This window comes from Catharus ustulatus, chromosome 13 (assembly GCF_009819885.2).
Source record: "Catharus ustulatus isolate bCatUst1 chromosome 13, bCatUst1.pri.v2, whole genome shotgun sequence".
Classification (NCBI taxonomy): Eukaryota; Metazoa; Chordata; class Aves; order Passeriformes; family Turdidae; genus Catharus; species Catharus ustulatus.
In genome coordinates this window covers 18,034,840-18,054,698 of record NC_046233.1, presented here as the reverse complement: position 1 = coordinate 18,054,698, position 19,859 = coordinate 18,034,840, and the positions used below count along the sequence as shown (strand labels likewise).

Below are 19,859 nucleotides of genomic sequence, written 5' to 3'. Positions count from 1 at the left end.
GGCAGGCATGGCCTCACTTCCCCAGCAACCACTTCAGGCTGCCAAGTTGGTAACTGACGTTCCGAGATGGATCCGGGCCTTTGGTCAGCACAGAACCAGGGCAGGGACTCCTGCAGCAAGAGCAGGGTCAGATGGCAGACCCTGGGGCAGCCATCGAGGGTGGCCGAGTAGGCACAAAGGTGTTGCTCAAGCAGTGCCACTCCAGGGCTCCAGGCCCGGCCAGGCCAAATCTCTGCTCCTGTCGCTGGCAGTCAGTTGCCTAGAGAGCTTGTGTGGACTCTGTTGCACTGAAGACATTCAAAACCTGCTCTTGGTGAACTGATGTTTTCCTCAAGACCTGCCTGGAGTAATCTGAGATGAAGCTGAATTGATGCCGCTGCTGATCTCTGTTGGGAACAGGAGATGAAGCTGGAGACCACCACAGCTGCCTCCCAACTTCAATTTTCCTGTCATCCTATGAACTAACAACTTTGGTATTTCATATTAAACGGAAAAATTAATAGTTAGCTCCTGAGAAATGTCATCTTTTACACTGACTCAGTGGAAACCCAGAGAATTCAATGGCAGTTTTCTGTGTACGTCTGACAGGAGAGCTTGCAACAGTCCTGCACTCAGAAGTCAAATGCAGGAGGATGCTTTTCCCACATTACTGCAACTTCACCGGTTTGCTCCATGCTTTCCTACTAGCAAATACACTGGAAAAAATCCAAAGAGAAGCACAAAGAGTTCTTGTAGACTTTTCTCATTCATGCTCCTGGAAGTCCAGATCAATGACTTCCAGAAAAATCAGCAGGATCCCTGGGGAACAGAGCTAGGGCTCACAAGCAGGAACAATCTGCACCTGCCTGATGCTGGGGCAGCAGGAATTCATCCACTTTCCTGTCTCCATGGAAGAGTCTCCTGTGGTGGAAACCGATGCCTTCACTGATCTAGGAGGGATGCCTGGTGCAATGCCAGGGAGTGCCTTTACCCAGGAGGCAGGAGGAGGCAGTGTAAGAGCGGGAAGTTGGGGATCTACACCTGGGGCTGTGCAGGGAACCCGTTTGACAGCAAGGGCTCAAACCAGAAGGAACCAGAAGGGCTTGGCCGGACAATCCTGGGCTGTGAATACTTTTTCCTCAGCAGCACGAACCCATTTGCTTCTCCAGGCCCTGGGCACTGCTCCTGATGCTGCTCTCGCAAGTTACACATACACACAGCTACCTGCTCCTTCTCAAGCCTGTTCAGCACTGTCCAGCAGGGCACAGGAAAATGTTCTCTTCAGTACACAATCAAATTATTAACAAGTCCTGCAAAGAAGCAACTTGCATTCAAAGGATACACACAAAAACCACCAAACCCTGACCTTGAATTGAATCACGTGTTGCTATCCAGAAAAACAGGTTGCGACTTTGGGCCAATACTTTTTCCTATTAGATCTCTGAAAGTATTTAAAATGTTACATTGTTTGGTAACTCCTTCAAGGAAGAAACAGGCAATGCTGCTTTCTAGAAGAACATTTATTGGTTTGCTTTCACTTTCTTTTTGGCATCATTATGCTTCCTTTGATGTTCCAGAAGATAATGAAAATCTAATCGAATCTAAAGCTAAAAGGTAATGTTCTTAGGAAAAGTTTCTGATTGGATTATTTTTTTCAAAGATCCAGGTGAGTTCAAAGCAGCGCTCCCACAGCCTGGCCCAGGGGCTCTTGGGGCAGCCAGTGTGGGGCTCAGAGAAGAGGCAGGGGAAGGCAGGAGCTGCTCAGTCATGCTGGGGCTGGGAGCCTCCTTCCTCCCCAAGTGGGGCCCAGCTGGGCCAGGTGTCAGCTGTTGGGACATCTGTGCCTGCAATGGCCCCTGCTCTCCAAGGCCTGCAGCCCTGCCCATCAGGCAGGCAGGGACAGGGACAGAGCAGCCCTTGGGGCCGATGCTGCAGGCTGTGAGCCCTGCAGAGGTGCTCATGCCCGGTGCCATTGGCTCTGTCCCCTGCAGCATGCGTGCTGTGTCACCGCACTGAGGCTGACCCCTGTGCTTCCCCAGCCCCTGGCAACTGCTCCTGTGCTGCTCCTGCCCTGCCCAGGGCACGCACGGGCGCTGCTGGGGCCTGGCAGTGACCAGAACCAGGTGGGAGTGTGACAGCCCTGCTGCTCTGGCCATGGCCAGCACACAAAGCAGCCACGAGTCCCTGGGCTGGGGGCAGTGTCCCGCTCGGCTTGGCAGAGCCCCTGCTCTCCTGGAGGGCTGGGGGCACTGCTCTGGACTGGCCAGGGGGCATTCCTGATGGCCTTTACAGCCCCCAGGCATGAGCCACAGCTCAATGGCCCCAGCCTGGCTGGACAGTCAGGTGTGGAGCCTGCCTGTGCCTGCTCAGAGCCCAAGACCATCAGCCCCAGCTTGGAAACGCTGCCTACCTGGGTTTGCCAATATCTTTTCCTGTTAGATCTTTGACAGGATTTTCAAACTAACTTTGTTTGGCTCCTACTCCAAAGAATAACCAGAAAAAGGTTTGATCACTAAAAGAAATTTATTGTTTTGCTCTCACTTTTCTTTTGGCATCCTTGTGCTTCTTCCGGCATTCCTGAAAATTGTGAAAATCCAACATTAGGAGAAATCTCTAAATTCACTGTTTCTCTTTACATATAGTTAAGTAGCTGCTCCTGTAACATACAGAGATTTAGTGGTTTACCTGACTGGACATCACAACGTGATGTTATACACACCAGTATACTAAGGAACTTTTTTGTGTCCTGATAATTACAAACTTCAGGCTCATCTCACAGATCTGAACTTGTTTTGCATGCACATTCATAGCTGTGTTCCCTCCCCGTGCTCAGCTTTCAGCCACAGTTACCAGGCAACTGACCTTACATACTCACCTCAAGCAATAATCCACGTCTCTCTTCCCAACCCTCTTTTTCTTCACTCAGCTCTATTGATCTACAAAATAACTTTGGGCCCTCTGCACAAAATAAAGAACCAGTGCATAAGGTTAAACACTTCTGATTGTGCTGCTCAATTCCATTAAGATTTTAAAAGGAAAAAACGTTACAAAAGATGGTGAAGAATTTCAGTCGTACCTCTTAGGCGTTCATCATCTTTGGAGAAGAAGAAAAATCTAGGACTTTCTGTGTGTGGTAAAGCAAGAAACCTAGACAAGTACAAAGGGATTTTAGCATCCTAAAAGGTACTGTCAGATTCCATGAACATTAATTAAAGCTATAGTGCTTCAGAGAAATGGTATACATTGAAAAGCTTAACCCATAGGAACCAAATACAGCCTTCTATGAAAAAATCACCCTTTTAAAAAGAAAACTGTGCCTTTGGCTTTTGGCCAAACACACTTTGGGGTTGGTCAAACCAAAAGGACCCACTTCATTTCTTGTGCTCAACTTCTCTCTTTCCATATTCAACTTCACACCAAATGGGTTGCTCTGAAGTTTCACCCTGGGCAGCATGAATGGTTTTCCAAGAGGAGACTTTAATTGCTCAGAGCTGTTCAATCTCACTCTCCCATTCCCTGAGTACTACTATTAATATTCCCACAGCATCCAAGTACTACAGGCAAGCAGACAACCAATACGAAAGGAACTTGCATTTCTTTGTCCTTTTCAATTTCTGATGTCTCAGGCTCATCATCATCCTCAGAACTGCTCTCTTGGAAACGTGGATCCTCTTGCCATGTGACTTTTCCCGGTTTTATTGTTCCGAGTATGTAAGGCTCTGCAGTAACAGCACCAAGAAAGAAAAAAATAGCCAAAACCAGATTATTCCTCTAGTTGTCAGTAAAACTTATTAATTCAAGTGAAATATTTCCATTGGAAAAGACAGATTTAAGAAGGACAGAATGTTCTCATTCTAGATTTTCTCAGCTATATCTCTGCTCCAGTATTTTACACTTTGTTCTAGGGATCTCTTATGGATTCTGCTTTTACCTTCTTTGATGCCCAACTCCTCGGTGTCTCCAAAGAAGGAAAACTTGAAAGCACTTGACTCCTGAGCTACGTTGTTCTCAGGCAAAGGTCCCAAATGGTCATCTGGGGCAGAGTCCTGTGCATCCTCTTTGTCCCAGGGTATTTCCACATTCTGTTCTGGTTTGTTCTTTGAAGGTCCAAACAAGTCTTTTAAATCAGCAGCAATATCATAATAGATTTCTTCAGACACTTGAGGCAGTTTCTCGCTCTCTTCTTTCTTCTTCCTTTTGGCTTTACTGAAATGAGATTGTTCAAGGATAGCAGCACAGCACACGTCCTTTCCAAAGACACTTTCCCTGAGAGCATCCTTGCTCTTCATGTCTCCCTAAACACATCCAAGCCCATAAAGGAAAGATTCAATTTCAAGGGTAAGCAGTGGAGAAACATCTGAGGTTGGAGTCAAAATGCAGGAACCAGAGTCCTTTTTAATTAGCCACATCCTTAAGTGACTTTTCACTGAATACACGGTAACATAGAACTCAAGGTACTTAGCACAGACTTTGCCAGAGTCCTGCAAATCTCAAAGTCCCTGAACTGAACTTTCGCACTTTCAGTGAGGACAGAAAATGGCATGCAGAAAACAGATGGACTAGAAAGGAAAAATGACACTACAGGCTGGTTTTATGGTCACAGTTCATAATACATCTTGATTTTAGCAACCACAGAGAGAACTAAATTGAAATCAGTGCAATCTGCACAGTTCCAATCCCTAGTCCTTTGCTAAGACCATCTTTCCACAGGGAGAAACACCACAATTGTAGGTACCAAGCTGTAATATTACCTCTCCTTTTCTGTAGCACTTGGTTTCCTTTCAAAAACTGTGTGGTCCTCTCTTGTTGGATCATAACGGAGAGCGTTAATATCTCTATAAAAATAGAGAGGCAAAGAAACACCATTTACATTCTAAATGCCAAACTGAAAACTACCTCATACTTTCAGAGTCAGACCGAAATTCACATTGCTTTCTTTAGCAAAAAAGCTCCAAATCGATCCAAAATTTAACTGGCAGTTAGAGAGCACCCTCTAGTCAGTGTCTGGGTGAGGAAACATACCAGCAGAAGTGGATTAAATCAAACTGTGATGTTTCAGATAAAATATAGCTCTCACTTGTGTTTTATGCAGTGAGTTTATACCTGCACCTGATAATCTCTTGAGGAGTTACATAAGTACAGCTATCCATGTAGATGTAGATGTATTTCTTCTAGTATGAAACACTGCATAAATTCAAATAGTCCAAAGGAGCAAAAAACCCAAAGCAACACACAAGAACCCTTTAAGCCCATCTTCCAAAATTCAAAGATTTCAGGGTCTTTCAGTTTCCTTCCTGAAACACCTGAGCCTTCTTAAACCTCCCTCTTTACTGATAGTGGATGATTCATACTTGAATTTCTTCACATTCGTGGCTGTTTTGTTAGGCTTGGGCTGCTCCAGGTTGATATTCAGGAGGCTTCCCAGTATTTGCAGATTTTTCTTTTTCTCTGCAGCAAGCTCCTCTTCTTCATCTGCCTTCAGGCTGTTTGTCTCTGCTAAGAGAAAAATAAATACTTTGTTTTCTCTGCTAAGCCTGTGATTTACTACAGTACTAGAAGAGCTCACATCTCCTCTAGTACACGTCAGTTCTCATCTAGAACACGTAAGTTCCTTTATCTTGAAACTACTGAAAGGTTTTCTGCCTTGCACTGTAGAAAACCTTTCATTAGAAATGTCACAGGCATCTATTTCATGGCAAAATCCTTCCCTGCTTACATCACACAATGGTGCAGCTCCCCTGCCACTGAGAGATGCTCTACACAAGATCCCAGGACAGCAAGAAAGGCTGTTGAAAGGCTCTATGGGTACCAGTAACCAGGCAATGTGATCAGCTTTACCTTCTTCCTCACTGTCACTCTCAAGGAACCGAGCATCCATGCGGAACCTTTCATCGGTGCCAAAGCGGGATTGCAGCTGCAGGAGCTGAACAAATTAAACAGAAGCTATTAAGCACTGGAGAAGAAAATCATCAGTCAATAATTTCTTTTTTCTTACTGTAACAACAGCAACATACTCTTTACCTTTAGCTTTTGATGCCTTTTCCAGTAACTTATTTGTATACAAATATTACAATGTCAGAGAAACTCCTCCCACTCCCAACCACCCATTATGTTGTTCTTTCAAGGGAATTATATTTTAAGTTCATAAAAATCATATTCAGCAAGAATGAAAAGATACAGGTTATATTCTTCTGAAGTGGTGTTATGGAGACCTAGAGGAAAACTAAATCACAGTAATGGTTTCACTCACTTTTTCACCAGCTTTGCCTTCAAACTGGGGCTTAATTTTGAATCGCTCATCATCCGTATCCTCTTCCTCATCCTCACTGCTATCAAACAGTCTGCCTGAAGGTTTGGGAGCCAACTTATCCTTTGTTACACAAAGAGAAAAAAAAAGAGACAAGTAGCTGTTCACATAAGTTTGAGAATGTACATCAGTACCAACTTGTTCATGTGCTCTGCTGGTTTAGCTGAAAAAGTAGATTTCTTGCACAACCAGCTCCCTTCTTGATCCATATACTTCAAATCTTACCTTGTCCACACACTTGTACAATTCTGCTTTACAGTTATGACTCTTCAGTTTTACCATAGGCAAAATACCCATGCAAAGGAAAACTCAGATGGTACAATATGAGATAATTTGATATAAAAATTCAGCTTTCTGATTACGTCGTACTGATTTTTTCCCAGTAACACTTACTTCTCCGTGCATATTTCCCAAACTTGCATCTTTTTTCAATATCTCATTCACTTCAGCTTCGTCTTCCACATCAGAATCGAATATGATGTGTTTGTGCTTTCCTGCTGGCTGCCTATCCTAGGAAAGAGTCAACTGTCAAGTCAAACACATCAAATAGTTGCAGCATTCAGACATGACTATCTGAAAGACATTTCCATGACACAAAAAGAAGAATCTGCTATTCCACTTACAACTCTACAGGCATTACAGGGAGGAGGTATGCAGCATTTTGTATACTCCCAAAAGAAAACTGGCAAAGTCATCAGAAATTGCAGACTATGATTTCAAAACATCTTACTCCACATGTATTAAATTACCCTCTTCTTGTAGTGTGGATTATTCAGGTAGAAGTTGTAATTACCAGATTTGAAAGAGCTCCTTGAATGAGTTTCTTCTGCAATTCCCTCTCTCTGTGTCTCTCTTCCAGAGCTGCCAACCTCCTCTGGTTGTCCTGGAGCTGTTTCTCTATTGTACTGGGCTCCTTTGAGGTAGCAGCACGAAGACAAAGCTCCTTATCTTCCAGAAGGCTTGTGTTCTCATTCCCACCTTTATTACAGTCTGAATTTTTTTTACTTGTATTCCTCTTTAATGTTTTGGAAAGAAGTTTTGGGTTCTTCAGGTGCCGTTTAACGTGTTCCTGGGCCCCAGCATCACTGTCCATGTGACTGCTCCCATCACCCTGATCAGTGCTGGCATCAGCAGCTCCGTGCTCTGAATTTTGGTCTCGCAGACAACTCACACCTTTGTTCTTCCCTTGCAAATGAGGCCCAGAACCAGGGTGAAGTCTCTGACCTGTTGAGGAGGCAGCAGTTGACAGTTCATCATGCTGTTCACAGGGCACTTTCTGTCTCTTTTGGCTGCTGACTTCAAGTGGACACAAGGGATTGTTCTTTGGCTGATTTTTAGCTGACTTCTCCCCACAATAAGATGCAGAAGCTTCAAGTCCCAAGCATTCTACAGACCTCTTCTTTAACCCAGTGCTGTCCTTACTTAACTCTTTTGCACACAGGGACCCCATTCCTCTGAAGGGCTGATATTTCAAATGTGAATTAATTTGTCCCTTGGAGCGCTCCTCAACAGCATCCTCCTCCCCTGCTAAAATATCAGCCAGCACATCTTCAGGACAGATGGGGTTTTTTTTAACTCCAGGGTGAAATTTAGAATGTTTTGGTTTATTTACAGTATTATCCTTGGGATTATCTTCAAGGCTGGACTGACAAGGACTCTGTTCACTGCCTGATCCCTCTGCAGGAGTCCCACTGTTTTCTGTAGCCAATGCTTTTAAGTCATCCAAGGTAAGGTCTAAGCGATAACAGTTTTGCATCATAGACTCATAATCAGAGCTGATTTCAGACTCCCCTTTCTCAGACTCTGAGCAAGAGCTGCCACTGTCGCGTGTCTTTGTTGTACTGTTGGCTGCTGTACTCTGCAAGGCAATTCTGGATTTTTTCATTTTCCCTTTTCTTTCAATGTGTTCTTCTTTTAAACTGCGAGTTTTCGGTGAGGAGCCATTTATCAAACCACTTCTTTTTTTAGTTAATATTTCTTTATTTTTCACCTTCCCCTGTTTAGAGTCTTCTGGAGGTTTACTTTCAGCAATAATTTCATCTGTATCTGCTGAATTATAACCATTATCACACTCCATAGTCTCTCTCTCTTTGTTACTTCCTTTGACAGCTTTCTTCACTGCATCCGAATTGCTTAAGGACCAGTGGCTACTGTATTTTAATTCAAAATTATCCCCAACAATTTCCAAGTGCTCACTTTCTGTTTCAACATTTTCAGCTTTCTGTCTTTCTGTCTCTTTTTGTACCATTGCTCTGATCTCCTCTTCAGAATCAATGTCACTATCAGAAACACTGGTATGAATTTTGGCTGCAACCCCATTAGCATTGCTTTGATCCGATAATAAAGCTCTCCCTGATATTTTCCCATCCAGTCTCCTTGCTGAATGCAATTCCGACTCCTCGCTAGGTTTGGGTTTTGATCTTTGGCCGAGCTCTGGTGAGTCTGTGTGTTTTGGATGCGATGGGCACCCAGAGGACAGAGCTGCTCCATTCAGGACCTCATTGCCCAGCTGCCTCCGTTTCTGCGGTGGTTTCCTCATCCCAGGGAATTCCCCTCGCCGCTTCCTGCTCGCGCTGTCATCTCCCCCTTCCAGGTGCCAGGTGAGCTGGGACACAGGAGCTGCATGTGCCAGGTCTGCCTCCAGCTTCCTCAGGTTGTGGCAATACTTTGAGGGGTCATATTTTACCACGTTAGTCTGAGTTAAGGATTTGAACGATGCCAATTCTTTCAGCAGACTCAGGGCTTTATGAACAGGCTGAATTCTGCAGGAAAGGACAGCAAAGAATCCTTTTTCATGTCATGACCACAAGCCTTTAAGCTACTGAATGCACTGTAAAAAAACTATTCAAGTCACACAAACTTACTGCAGGATTTACTTGGGGAATTCAGTAAATTAAGCCTGACAGAGAAGTAAAAATTAGGACTATCAAGCAACTGTTTTTCCATATGACAGGAGAAGGAAGAGAATTGTGTTCAAAGCCAAACAATCAGAAAAGGATATTTTATTTTTTTGTTGATTCCTGAGGTGCAGGATAGGCAAGACTCTGCCAAATTTTCCAACAACCCATTTCTGAAAGAAAAGAAAAATAATAGTGTTAAAAAAAACCCAAACCAACAGAAAATGGAAGTAACTCTAGAATAAAACAAATGTTTATTCTTGAATAACAAAAACACTAATAAGGAACCACACTGACTAATTCTTTTTTCTTTATTCTCTTTAGTGAGCCCTACCATGCAACTTGGCCAGCCTCCTTCTCAAAAAGGAAACAAACCAAAGCCAACCAAAAAACTAAATTTCAATAACCTACAAAAAGAGTGATAATAAAGAATTAAATTTCTTTACAAGTGTTGTTTTTAATACAGGGTTTCTGAATTAACAGTGGTACCTATGAAGACAGCATGACTGTTATTTTGCTCTTTTCCCCCTTCTCACAAAAAAAAAATTAAAAATTCCTCCAAAACCATTCTGTGCTTAGGAAACAGTTTTGAAAAATTTGTAGTAAATATAAATTTTGTTGCCTAACTTGTGAGTGACTTTATTCCTACTTTTGTAGGCATGTGCAGACCCTGATCCTGTGCTGAAGCCCAACCCAGCCACCAAAAGTTATGTGGTGCCTGGAAATAAGTTACACATCCCCTTTACAAGCTTTTAAGGGTGACACAACCATATTCCCAATATAAATGAGGAACAAAGCACTTCCTTGTTTCACATGGCAAGAGTGGACAGTATAACCATGATTTTTTCCAGTCATTGCAAAGAATGACAGGAGCCTTCTCCTTGTCTACACAAGGTATTTCCTCAGAGTACTTTTCACAGCTTAGACCGTCACTCTTAATGATTTTCTTTACATAAAGCATAAATTTGGCATGAATTTAGATGCAATGAGCTTGTTTTTTGTTGCTTTATTTTTCTTACACATCTATCCCACCATACCTTATGATCTGGCACCTCTGTACCTGGTACTGCTCTCATGTGGAAATCCACAACTCCTGTTTTTTTCAGTGATTCCAACAGACCCATTTGGTCATTTCTCTGTGGTTTTTCTTTCTGCAGCTTTGCTTCCTCCCTCTCTGTGGCCAGCCTGTACCAGAAAGCACATCACACATGGAAAAAGGCATGCCCACGTGCAGAATTGGAGAACAGCAACCACTCACTACTCAGGGATTTAACACCCATCACCTTTGAGGGAAATGATGCAAAACGTGCTGCAGCATCAAACATAAACCAACAGCCCACAGAGTCTACCAAAACTGAACCAGTAAGAGCATACAAGATGAAAGTACAGCCATAACATTGTCATGTTTTAGCAATGTTTTAGCAATAACATACATTTCAAAAGATTGGTTTCTACCTGTGCAAAAAGCTTTCTTTGGCCAACTCAATTTGCAGTGTCCCCCCTTTCCATTTTGTTTTATTTAAAACTGACATGCCTGCAAAACAAAGAGATGGGAAATTAATCTTTTCTTCATTTAAAAAAAGCACCTCACAGACTTCACTAGGCCTCCTTCTATGCCAGCCTGAGGTTCCCTCAGCATGACCTTATACCTGATTGCTCCCTTGGGTTAGGACTGTATCTGAAAGGGCCAATATTCAAATCTTAAACCAGAAGGTTTACATCCAAAACTGAAGCTCTCACTTCAAAAGTGCCTAATGGCAGCATTCCCCAAATCCAGGGGCACATTGAGAAAAAAGCTATATATCAGCTCTTCTTCTGGGTTTCCTCTCACATAATTAAATTTCAGTGTTTTACAGACCTGAAAAAAGCATTTGAAGCACACTTCCTTTTCAGAAAAAGCTTAAAACAAACAATCAGGGTGTCCAGAGAAGCTGTGGCTGCCCCTGGATCCCTGGCAGTGTCCCAGGCCAGGCTGGACAGGGCTTGGAGCAGCCTGGGACAGCAGAAGGTGTCCCTGCCATGGCAGGGGGTGCAGTGGCATGATCATTAAGGCCTCTTCCACACCAGACCATTCTATGAGTCTCTGAAACTCACAAATCACCTACTTCAGTCACAAGGAATCTTTTCAATCTGCTCACAGCAATTTCTGAAAACTACAGCAAAGCAGCTTCCATAAAACTGCAGCTTAAAGAAAATAAAATCATTCTGACAAGAGAATAAAAGAGGCTCTACCATAACCACAAGTAAATGTAACAACATGAGTTATCAGCAATGTAACTTGCTCAAAAACATAACTAAGAAAAAAAAAGTACTTACACTTTTTCAGATCTGCATCAGAAATGTTGACACTGATGTAAGCAAAAGTTTTCGTAGGATTCCCTGATCAATGACAAACAATAAGTTACATTCTATGTAGTTTCATAATTTCCTTTAAAACTGAAGCATCTCTAAAGCAAAAATTCCATTTCATGCTCCAAACAGAAAAACAAATAACTTTTAAAAGATGAAAAAAACTTGTTACCTTGATCATCTTTTCTGGTAATAATCTCTGCCTCCAAAACACTCCCAAACTTGCCAAATCTTTCTTCCAGCTCAGCCTTAGAAACCGTATGGCCAAGCCCTCCAACATACAAGCGTTTGGAAACCTGTTCCTTCCCCATGCTGTGAAGTCAAGGTGTCACACCCGGAATACACACTCCGTTCCTCTGCAAAGAGACAAAATAGTTCAATGACACTCGCAGAAATGATTGTGATTAGTACGGACAAATCAGCGCATTAAAAAGCCACGAAGAGCCTTATGAGCAGAGCACTGCTCTGATTTGTAGTAACACGCTCTGTTCCAGCGCAGCGACAGCAAACCCCTCGCTGCTGCAGCAAACCAGGGCTCAGGCGTTGGGCTCTTTTTTAAACCCTAAACCATAGAACTGTATGCGCCAGAACAAACGCAAATGACTCTTCACAACATAACCCAAAAGTTCCCTATGGAGGGAACGCGAGCCGCCCACAGCCAAACCCTCTCCTCCCGGGAGAGGCCGAGGGAGCCCCGGCCCAGCCACCCCGGCGGCGCCCCCAGCCCGCCCTCACCGCCGCCATGTGCGAGCCTCGCAGCGCCACCGCCTCACCTTCCCCCTCGCAACGCTTCCCAGCCCTCAGTCTAAAAGAAGGGTTCCGCCTCCTGCTGCCACTGGATTCTGATCGGCGGCTCGCCTCTACGAGGGCTCCTGTTTCCGGCCGGTCAAATGTGCTGGGAACACGAGGGCTGGGTGCTGTGACAGCGGACGCTTTGAACGTGACTAACCAGGAAGAAAAGCAGAGGTGTTTTCCGGAACACGTGAACATAAATTAACGTAAATAAGGGAACAGCCGTCAAAGCAAGGCTTTTTCCTTTTATTTATCAGAAAGAACTAGGGAATTATCCCCCAGTAGCTCAGCTGTTCTACAGGGACGGGAAGGAAGGCGCGGCGGGCGCCCCCTCTCAGGCAGCAGCTGTGGTAGCGCCCAGGTTCGTGGGTTGGCGCGCGGTTCGAAAAGCGCGGGGCGCGCGCGCCGGGTCTGAGCGCTCCCTTCTCGTCATCCCCCTCAGCCCCGGCTCCGAGCGCTCGCTGCCCCTCAGCGCCCTCAGCCCCGGCTCCGAGCCTCACTGGCCCGGCTCCGAGCCTCACTGCCCCTCCTATAGCCCCGGCTCCGAGCGCTCCCTTCTCCTCATCCCCTTCAGCCCCGGCTCCGAGCTTGACTCCCCTTCCTCTCAGCGCCGGCTCCCTCCGCTCCTCCCTCAGGGCCGGGTGTCCGCGGCTGCCGGCGCTTCCAGGTTTCCCGATCGCGCTGCTTGCGCACCCGTTCCGGCCCTGGGGCACCGCTGTCCCCTGCGAACCTCGGCGCGGATCAGTCCCGGTTCCTCGGACGAGTCGCGATTCCAGCACAGCCCTGCGGGCTCTGAAGGGCCGCAGGGAAGCCGCGGGCACGGAACGCACCAGTTCGGGTCTCACACACGCTCCAAAGCGCTTCCCAACTCCTCTTGTGGCAGCGCAAAGTCAAATACTTGGGGGTATAAACGGGCAGGTACGTAGAAATGTGAAAGATGTGCTGTCAATGCACAAATATTTATAGATATACGCGCGTATGATACATAAGAGAAATGTTTGTTCATGTTTTATTTTACTCGATTTTTTTCTAGATATAAAATCTTTGAAGTCATAATTAGTGTTTGAGTCTTCTGCAGCCTAGTGACATCCTTGAGTTTAAGTTGCTGTAAGTAGTTAATGTCCTTTATTACTGCTGTTAAAAGAGGGATCAGCTGATGTGGGATATTGTTCTGCTTGTAATGTTGTTCTTTTTCACACCATACTCTTTATTATGACCATGACTTTCCTCACCGTATCCAGTTCAAAAAAATCTGATGACTGGATGATTATTTAATTGCATGTATTTCCTTTATTCACTAAGCAAAATTTTAATGCTAAGCATGCTTTTGATGTTGTTTTCTTATGTGTGTTATAGAGGCACTGTTCCCTATGAAATAAATGAATAAAATCCTCTTTCCACCCTCATCCTCTTTTACTGAATGATGTTAGTGTGGAACTTGCACATAGAGTAGGGGTGGTTTAAAAACACACAAAACTAAATGTTGGGTTTTTCCTGGTCAAAAATATTAGTACATTAGTTTTGAGCTGCATAATATCTTCCACAGACTTCTGAATGTATTGTACCTAGGCTGAATGTCAGATTATTATTTTTCCTAAAAACTGAGATTGATTTTTTTTAATTATTGGTGAAAAATCCTTGCAATTTGAGTTTCTTTACTGCTGTTTACTCTGAAGGCAGATTGTGTTAGGAGCAGCTGTTCCTCGTCTGCCCAGATGAGTCCTCAGGTCAAAAGCCAGTTCCATTTTTGTATCTGATTGCAATTGGTTTTACCTATGGAGCAGCTTGTTGTTCTATTACAGCAAATGTAAAACAGCTGAGTGCACTCCTGGATCAAATAAGGACTAATTAAAAAGGTCCTTGAAGCCTTTGACCCCATTAGGTCCCTGATTTAATTTCTGTCTCTGGAGGCTGTGTAGTGCTCTGTATCTTAAAACAATTGTTTAACATTACATTTATGTTTTTGAAAAATTGATCCTTGTTTGTTCCTGACAAAAATCCTTATTTTGTTTTTTGCAGTAACAGTGATTCTGGGAAATGGATAAGAGTATTTTTCAGCCTTATGAAGATGAAATCCGGGCACTGGAAGAAGAAATTTGGCTGCTAACAGAAAAGTATAAAGATATCAGACAAGAATCCATCTCCTTTTCCGATGAGGACATACTGCAGTCAACGTATGCCTTTTTTAATTTGTTAGATTAATGGAATTTCTTTGTCAAATTTGTTTGGGATGAGCTTTTGGCTCTATGTTAGGACTTTCCTTATGCCAGTAAATGTAAACTCTGTGGATAAAGTAAGTCACTTAAATGAGTAAAGGCATCTTAGCTCCATGTTCATGCATGTTTTTGCACATTTTTTAAAATGGACACTTGCACCTCCAGACTTGGAATAAAAGCTGTGTCTACCTGGCAGTGAATGGAAAGAGTTTATGTAAGTGAGAATAGTTTATAGTTTCCAGAAATGTGATCCAACTGCAACTTGACTCCTTGGAAACTGATTTGGGTCTGAAAACCATCAGATCCCATTAGCAAAGCCTTTTATATAATGATGTTGCTGTACTGACATGTTATGTCTGGGTATTTTTCCCTTTTGATTTTTTTTTTCTATTCTAGAAGATCATTCCAAAGAGAAACTCAGGAAGAAACCAACGGACAAGAATCTCTATCAGAACTGAAAGCTCAGCTTGAAAGTCTGGAAGCAGATCTTCCATCTTTAATGAAATTTACAGGGTTTCATTTCACAAGTCATTCCAAGAAAACGTTGGAGAGAAGTAAGTAGTTTTGTGCCCTTTACTGGGCATATTGGTTGCAGTTCATCTGCAAACCTCTGTTCTAATTCACTGTTAGCAGAAAGACAATTACTTTGAAATACAGTAAGATTTTTCATTGACAAGATATTTTCTGAGCAAATAAAGTAATTTTCCTTAAGGGGAAAGTGACAGACTACTATTATGCTTTGCATTGGGGGAAAAGAAGAGTTGTTGGAGATTTTTAACATGTTAAACTTCTTTACATGAGGAATGGTAACAGTTGGTACTTTAAATATGACCGAGGGAGGAAATGCAGTAGCCATTGAAGAGAAGCATAATTGATTATTTTGCTAACTTGATTTTATTACAGCTAGAAACAGGACAGTGGAGAAGCACAGATTATCAGGGAAATGTCACTCCCTGTCTTTTCAACTGGAATTCCAGCTTCTTGAAGTGCAGGTAAGTTGCTACAAGTAGTTCATGTCTTCTATTACTGCTGTTAAAAGAGGGATCAGCTGATGTGAGATATTGTTCTGCTTGTAATGTTGTTCTTTTTCACACCATGCTCTTTATTATGACCATGACTTTCCTCACCGTATCCAGTTTAAAAAAAAATCTGATGACAAAAAAAACCCAACAAAACAACAAAAACAAAAAACCCTCAAAAACTACCAAACAAAATGTCAAATGGACAACTCAAGAGCTCAGCTGAATGAGCAACCTCTGAAGTCCATTTGTGACTTGAAACTTGTGGTCTTCATGATGCCTCTTGATATCTGCTTGTATAAAACTGCACTTAGAATGTTTCTCTCTCAGCTCCATCTCCTGCAGCATGATGGCATCTTTGGGTGTCAGTGTGGCTCAGAGGGATTACTGGCTGTTACATTTGCTGCCAGTGGTATTGGTGCTTAAAGCCATTGCACCACTGAGCGGCAGCACTTGGCTGCCTAACGCCTAAAATTTGGGCTGCTTTGAATGCTGATGAGATGGGCAATACCAGATGTATAGATACTTAAAAGCCCTCACCTCAGCTGTAAAAGTATAATTTGGAGCTAATCTTTGCATGAATTTTTTGTTTGCTAGAAGTACCTCATATTGAAAATAACCTATGCTGACATTAGCATGGACAAGGTAGTGCAGTTATAACCAGTTTTGTCTTGAGGAGTGAAAGGTGACAGCTGGTTTTGGGAAGTGCCCAGCAGGTAACAGGTCTGTTGGTATGCAGCAGAAGACCAGGAATTATTTTTTCACTGTTAACTTGTAGCTATTTATTCTAGTAGTGAAGTCACAATAGAGTTAATTCAGCTCCATAGCATTAGGTATTAGGACAGGACCCGAGATTAAAAATCAGCCAAAACAAGTCTAAGCCTTTTGGGAAAGCAGTCTTTTAAAATAGGTTTTCTTGCCCAGAGCTTTCCTTTTAAATCTTTTTATTTGGCCCCACAGTGCCATTTTGGCATGTCAGTAACCCCCCCATTGGCACTCCAGTCCCTTCAGAAGGTGGCACGTTAGCTTGTGACTGCTGGCAGCTTCTCCACAACTCCATCCCCCTGTTGAACCTTGTGCTCTAAACCTAAAATGATTCTTCCTGCTGTTTAGTACATCCACTAATCTCTGTAGTGCTTGCTTTGCTTTTCCCATCCTGAGTGATGGCAGGGCTCTGTCCAAGCAGTGCAGGGACTGCTGAGATGTGTGTGCAGTCCTGTCTTGCATTCCCATTTACTAGTAGTGGCTTGGTGTAAAAAGTTCAAAGTGAGGTATTTCCTGTGATCTTCAAACCATGATTTGAAGCTTTTTCATTCACTGTTATCTAATCCATTGCTTTGGTGTGTTCAAGAATGCATAGAAAAGAGAATTTACTTCTTTTGTAGTTTCATTTCTACTCTGACCACCTTTTTTTGTTCTTTAACAGCTTATTAGTTAATTTAGAATAATTTTATTATCCTACACATATTTCTGTGTAACAGTGATTGTAAAAAAAGACAATATTTTGAGACAAAACTATAGGGTTTAAAATTTAAAATCCGTCCCAAAACCAACAGATAAAACATTATATGTGAATTTTCTGGTATATATGGCAGCTAAAGATTGTGCTGGAAAATGAGAAGAATCTTAAAGAAGTGGGATTGATGTGAAAGGAAGTAATGAACCTTCTTTTATACATATATATTCTTTATACTGACATTATTTTGGTATTATTCCAAAAGCCTTGTGTGGATAATAGTGCTACTCTTGAAATGAAACTGTTCACACTTACAAACTGCAGTTTAAAAATGCTGTTTTAAGGATTATAGTACTTAGCATTTATGTCTAGTTTTTTCTGGTTTTTTTATATGCAAATAGACACGTTTCTCCTTGTCAGAAATTTCTAAAATATTTTGTTGTTACTTCTCCAATCTAGGACAATGAGAAGGTGTCTACTGTTGTTAGTGATCTCAGCATTATAATGGAATCCGGAGAAGATTCAAATGTGAGCAAGTTTGTGTCAAGGTGAGATGGAATTTTTTGCTCAAGGCAAGTTATTATGTGGGATATGGGATACTAAAGGCAGTACTGAGTTTTCATGTGCATTGCTGGCAGCCAGTGTCTGTATGTGATGTGTCCCTAGCTCAACCTAAGCACTTCCCATCCCTTACCTGTATCCTGGAGAGAAGATGGAAGGATGTGATTTTTAAGGTGTGGATGGACCATCACAAATTCATGTTAAACAGGGCCAGGTTTTGCATTATAGTGTATTTTAGCTGTTTGAAGAGAAATCTAGCATGATAATCTCAGCTATGGCATTTTAATTAATATGGTTGTTCCTCAGATGTGTATGTGAGCTGCAGATGTGCAGTGTGGGTAATGCCTGAAGTGCACATCCAGAACCTTTCTCCAGTATTTGCCTGTTCCTGATTCTCAGCTCTCAATTCCATGTCTCTTATTAGCATCAGGATTTATTTCACTGATACCTTAAAAAATATAGTTTAAAAACATGGAATAGTGTATTGGTGCAATGGTTTAAGACAATTAACATACTAAAACTTAAATGTATGACTGAATGCTGATTTTTATTGTTTTCTGGAGTATGCCAGCTTCTTGTGGTAACATGATGAATAAATGATCAAATTATTTGTTATTTCCACTGAATTCCACTGGCAAACTGTTCTGAGAACAAATCCATTATCACTGAGTAGTTAATTTAATTATTTTTTAAAGGTTGTTCCTTTGTTTTCTATTATTTTTTTGTCTTGGGGAGGGAGAGAAGGGGCAACAGATGGGTGAAGAGAGAGGTCATTGAGTTACCTCAGCGTTCAGTAGTCTCTACTGAAAACTGATTTTGTTTTTTTACTTAAAGGCTTTGAGAATTCCATATAAATCTACTGAAGCTCATGGTGTAAGTGGGAAGAACAGTTGACTGTTCTCAAGAAGTGGGATTTAGAAGAGGAAATTGCCTTGTTTTATTCATGAGTGGTTTATGACAGCAGAAGTGTATTGGAACTTAATAGTCACTCTGGAAAGATGTGTGTTGAAGCAGTGGCAGACTTTATTTCATCCTGGCTGGAGCACTGCTGTCTTGTCCCTGTCTCCTCTTCTTTTGCACCTTGTGCCAGTATTCATAAATACAAGTTTTCATGAATGGTAGAAGATGTCAACAAATCAAGTGATACCTTCTCCTGAGGCTCCCTTTGCATGTGCCACCTGTTGGCCTCGTGTCTGTAGATACCCTTGGGGTACCCATGGGGTCAGTAGGCTGAAAAATACTTTTGGACATGGGGTACAACCCAACCTTGTTCCACCAAAACACCTTCAAATTTCATTTTTCCCTCTGTTTGAGAGCACCTCCTGTTCCATTGCCCGAGTCTGTCATCTCCCTTCAGGGCCTGTTTTCTCAATCCCCTTGTTGGGCTGCTCCTCATTTCTTTTTCCCAAGTTCTAATTCTCTCATGTTCAGTTTCAGACTTTGCCCAACTAGCCTTTTGTTCTTTAGTCTGCTCCTGAAATTCCTACCTCTTTCCTCCTTTTCCTTCCATTCCTAACCAGCTGAATCTGATCTCCTGCTGTTTTGTTCCTTTCCAGCCTCCCTACCAGTTTGTTGTTTTTTTTTTTTTTTTTTGCTTCCTTGGCCCAGTCCTGCCAAATCCATTGTCTACTTCTGTTCTGTTTTCTCTCCTGGCTGGGATTTTTTCTCCTCAGTTTTCTTTTTTTTTTTTTTTTTTGACTTTGCTTTTTTTTCATAATGTGTGTCAGAAAATGGACTTTGAGAGCAGCAGAGTTAAAAACTTGGCATTCAGTTCTTTCTTTGGAAGAAAATAGGGGAATGCCAGAACACTTGAGCAATATTTTTTTAAATTAAGCAAAATTCAACAGGTACTGTTGCAATATATGAATGGTACATCTCTATAAAAGAATTGTGCATTTTTTAAAAGTGTTCATTCTTTTATATAATTTCTTATATATTTTGTGACAATATCAGATATATGCAAATGAAGTCACAATATTTAATTGTCTTTCTTTGGATTTCACTTGTGTCCCCTTTGCACCAGTTATCACTTATTTTTTACTGATGTTGAGAACCACAAGATCTAAAAAACTCTTGTCAGGCCTTTTTCCTTTTTTGACTTGACACCCCATTAATTGTTGGGGGAGTTAACCTTTGCATGGGTTACTTAGGCAAATAGAGATTTTAAAAAGTATGAAGATTGCTCTTACTTTTCACTAACTAGTTAGAATCTGTAAGAGTGCAGGATTTAGGAAATGTCCATTATATTAAATGCTGCATGGACAAGGTCTTTTGCAAATGAAG

The 19,859-nt window shown here is 42.3% G+C and overlaps 2 protein-coding genes across 9 annotated transcripts in view; one reads left to right on the top strand and one right to left on the bottom strand.

Annotated features, from left to right (window-relative positions):
* Positions 1 to 2,483: 2,483 nt before the first annotated feature.
* NOL8 (nucleolar protein 8) lies at positions 2,484 to 12,390 on the bottom strand. 4 transcript variants are annotated; one of them, XM_033071189.1, is made up of 17 exons: positions 12,306 to 12,390; positions 11,705 to 11,888; positions 11,500 to 11,562; positions 10,639 to 10,717; positions 10,221 to 10,368; positions 9,288 to 9,356; positions 7,080 to 8,975; positions 6,680 to 6,796; positions 6,230 to 6,349; positions 5,818 to 5,902; positions 5,331 to 5,475; positions 4,731 to 4,814; positions 3,911 to 4,185; positions 3,572 to 3,698; positions 3,056 to 3,126; positions 2,855 to 2,937; positions 2,484 to 2,556 (listed from the first exon to the last, which is right to left on the bottom strand). In XM_033071189.1, the coding sequence occupies exons 2-17, from the start codon at positions 11,841 to 11,843 to the stop codon at positions 2,503 to 2,505; spliced, it is 3,555 nt and encodes a 1,184-aa protein (XP_032927080.1). In that variant the 5' UTR covers positions 11,844 to 11,888; positions 12,306 to 12,390; the 3' UTR covers positions 2,484 to 2,502. The 4 variants fall into 4 exon arrangements, with proteins under 4 accessions (XP_032927080.1, XP_032927078.1, XP_032927081.1 ...); XM_033071187.1 differs by lacking the exon at positions 12,306 to 12,390 and adding an exon at positions 12,268 to 12,305; XM_033071190.1 differs by lacking the exon at positions 12,306 to 12,390 and adding an exon at positions 12,268 to 12,305 and having other exon boundaries at positions 5,331 to 5,472.
* A 70-nt stretch (positions 12,391 to 12,460) lies between these two features.
* Positions 12,461 to 19,859, top strand: part of LOC117002281 (centromere protein P) — a 114,647-nt gene continuing 107,248 nt past the window's right edge. Inside the window, exons 1-6 of one of the 5 annotated variants that reach the window (XM_033071198.2) lie at positions 12,461 to 12,685; positions 13,358 to 13,431; positions 14,344 to 14,498; positions 14,937 to 15,094; positions 15,444 to 15,532; positions 17,475 to 17,563. In XM_033071198.2, the coding sequence (XP_032927089.1) occupies positions 14,362 to 14,498; positions 14,937 to 15,094; positions 15,444 to 15,532; positions 17,475 to 17,563 (473 nt within the window). In that variant the 5' untranslated portion in view covers positions 12,461 to 12,685; positions 13,358 to 13,431; positions 14,344 to 14,361. Of the gene's footprint in view, positions 12,686 to 12,833; positions 13,243 to 13,357; positions 13,432 to 14,343; positions 14,499 to 14,936; positions 15,095 to 15,443; positions 15,533 to 17,474; positions 17,564 to 19,859 lie in introns of those variants that run through there. The other 4 variants (XM_033071199.2, XM_033071201.2, XM_033071197.2 and 1 more) reach the window with 4 other exon arrangements.

What these genes read in the sequence shown, in the direction of transcription:
- NOL8 (XM_033071189.1), bottom strand. Translation starts at nt 11,843, where the DNA reads ATGGGGAAGGAACAGGTTTCCAAACGCTTGTATGTTGGAGGGCTTGGC. An exon ending in TGGGAAATATGCACGGAGAA is followed by an intron (nt 6,350 to 6,679) that starts GTAAGTGTTACT and finishes TGTGTAACAAAG; the next exon opens with GATAAGTTGGCTCCCAAACC. An exon ending in AAGGCAAAGCTGGTGAAAAA is followed by an intron (nt 5,903 to 6,229) that starts GTGAGTGAAACC and finishes TAATTTGTTCAG; the next exon opens with CTCCTGCAGCTGCAATCCCG.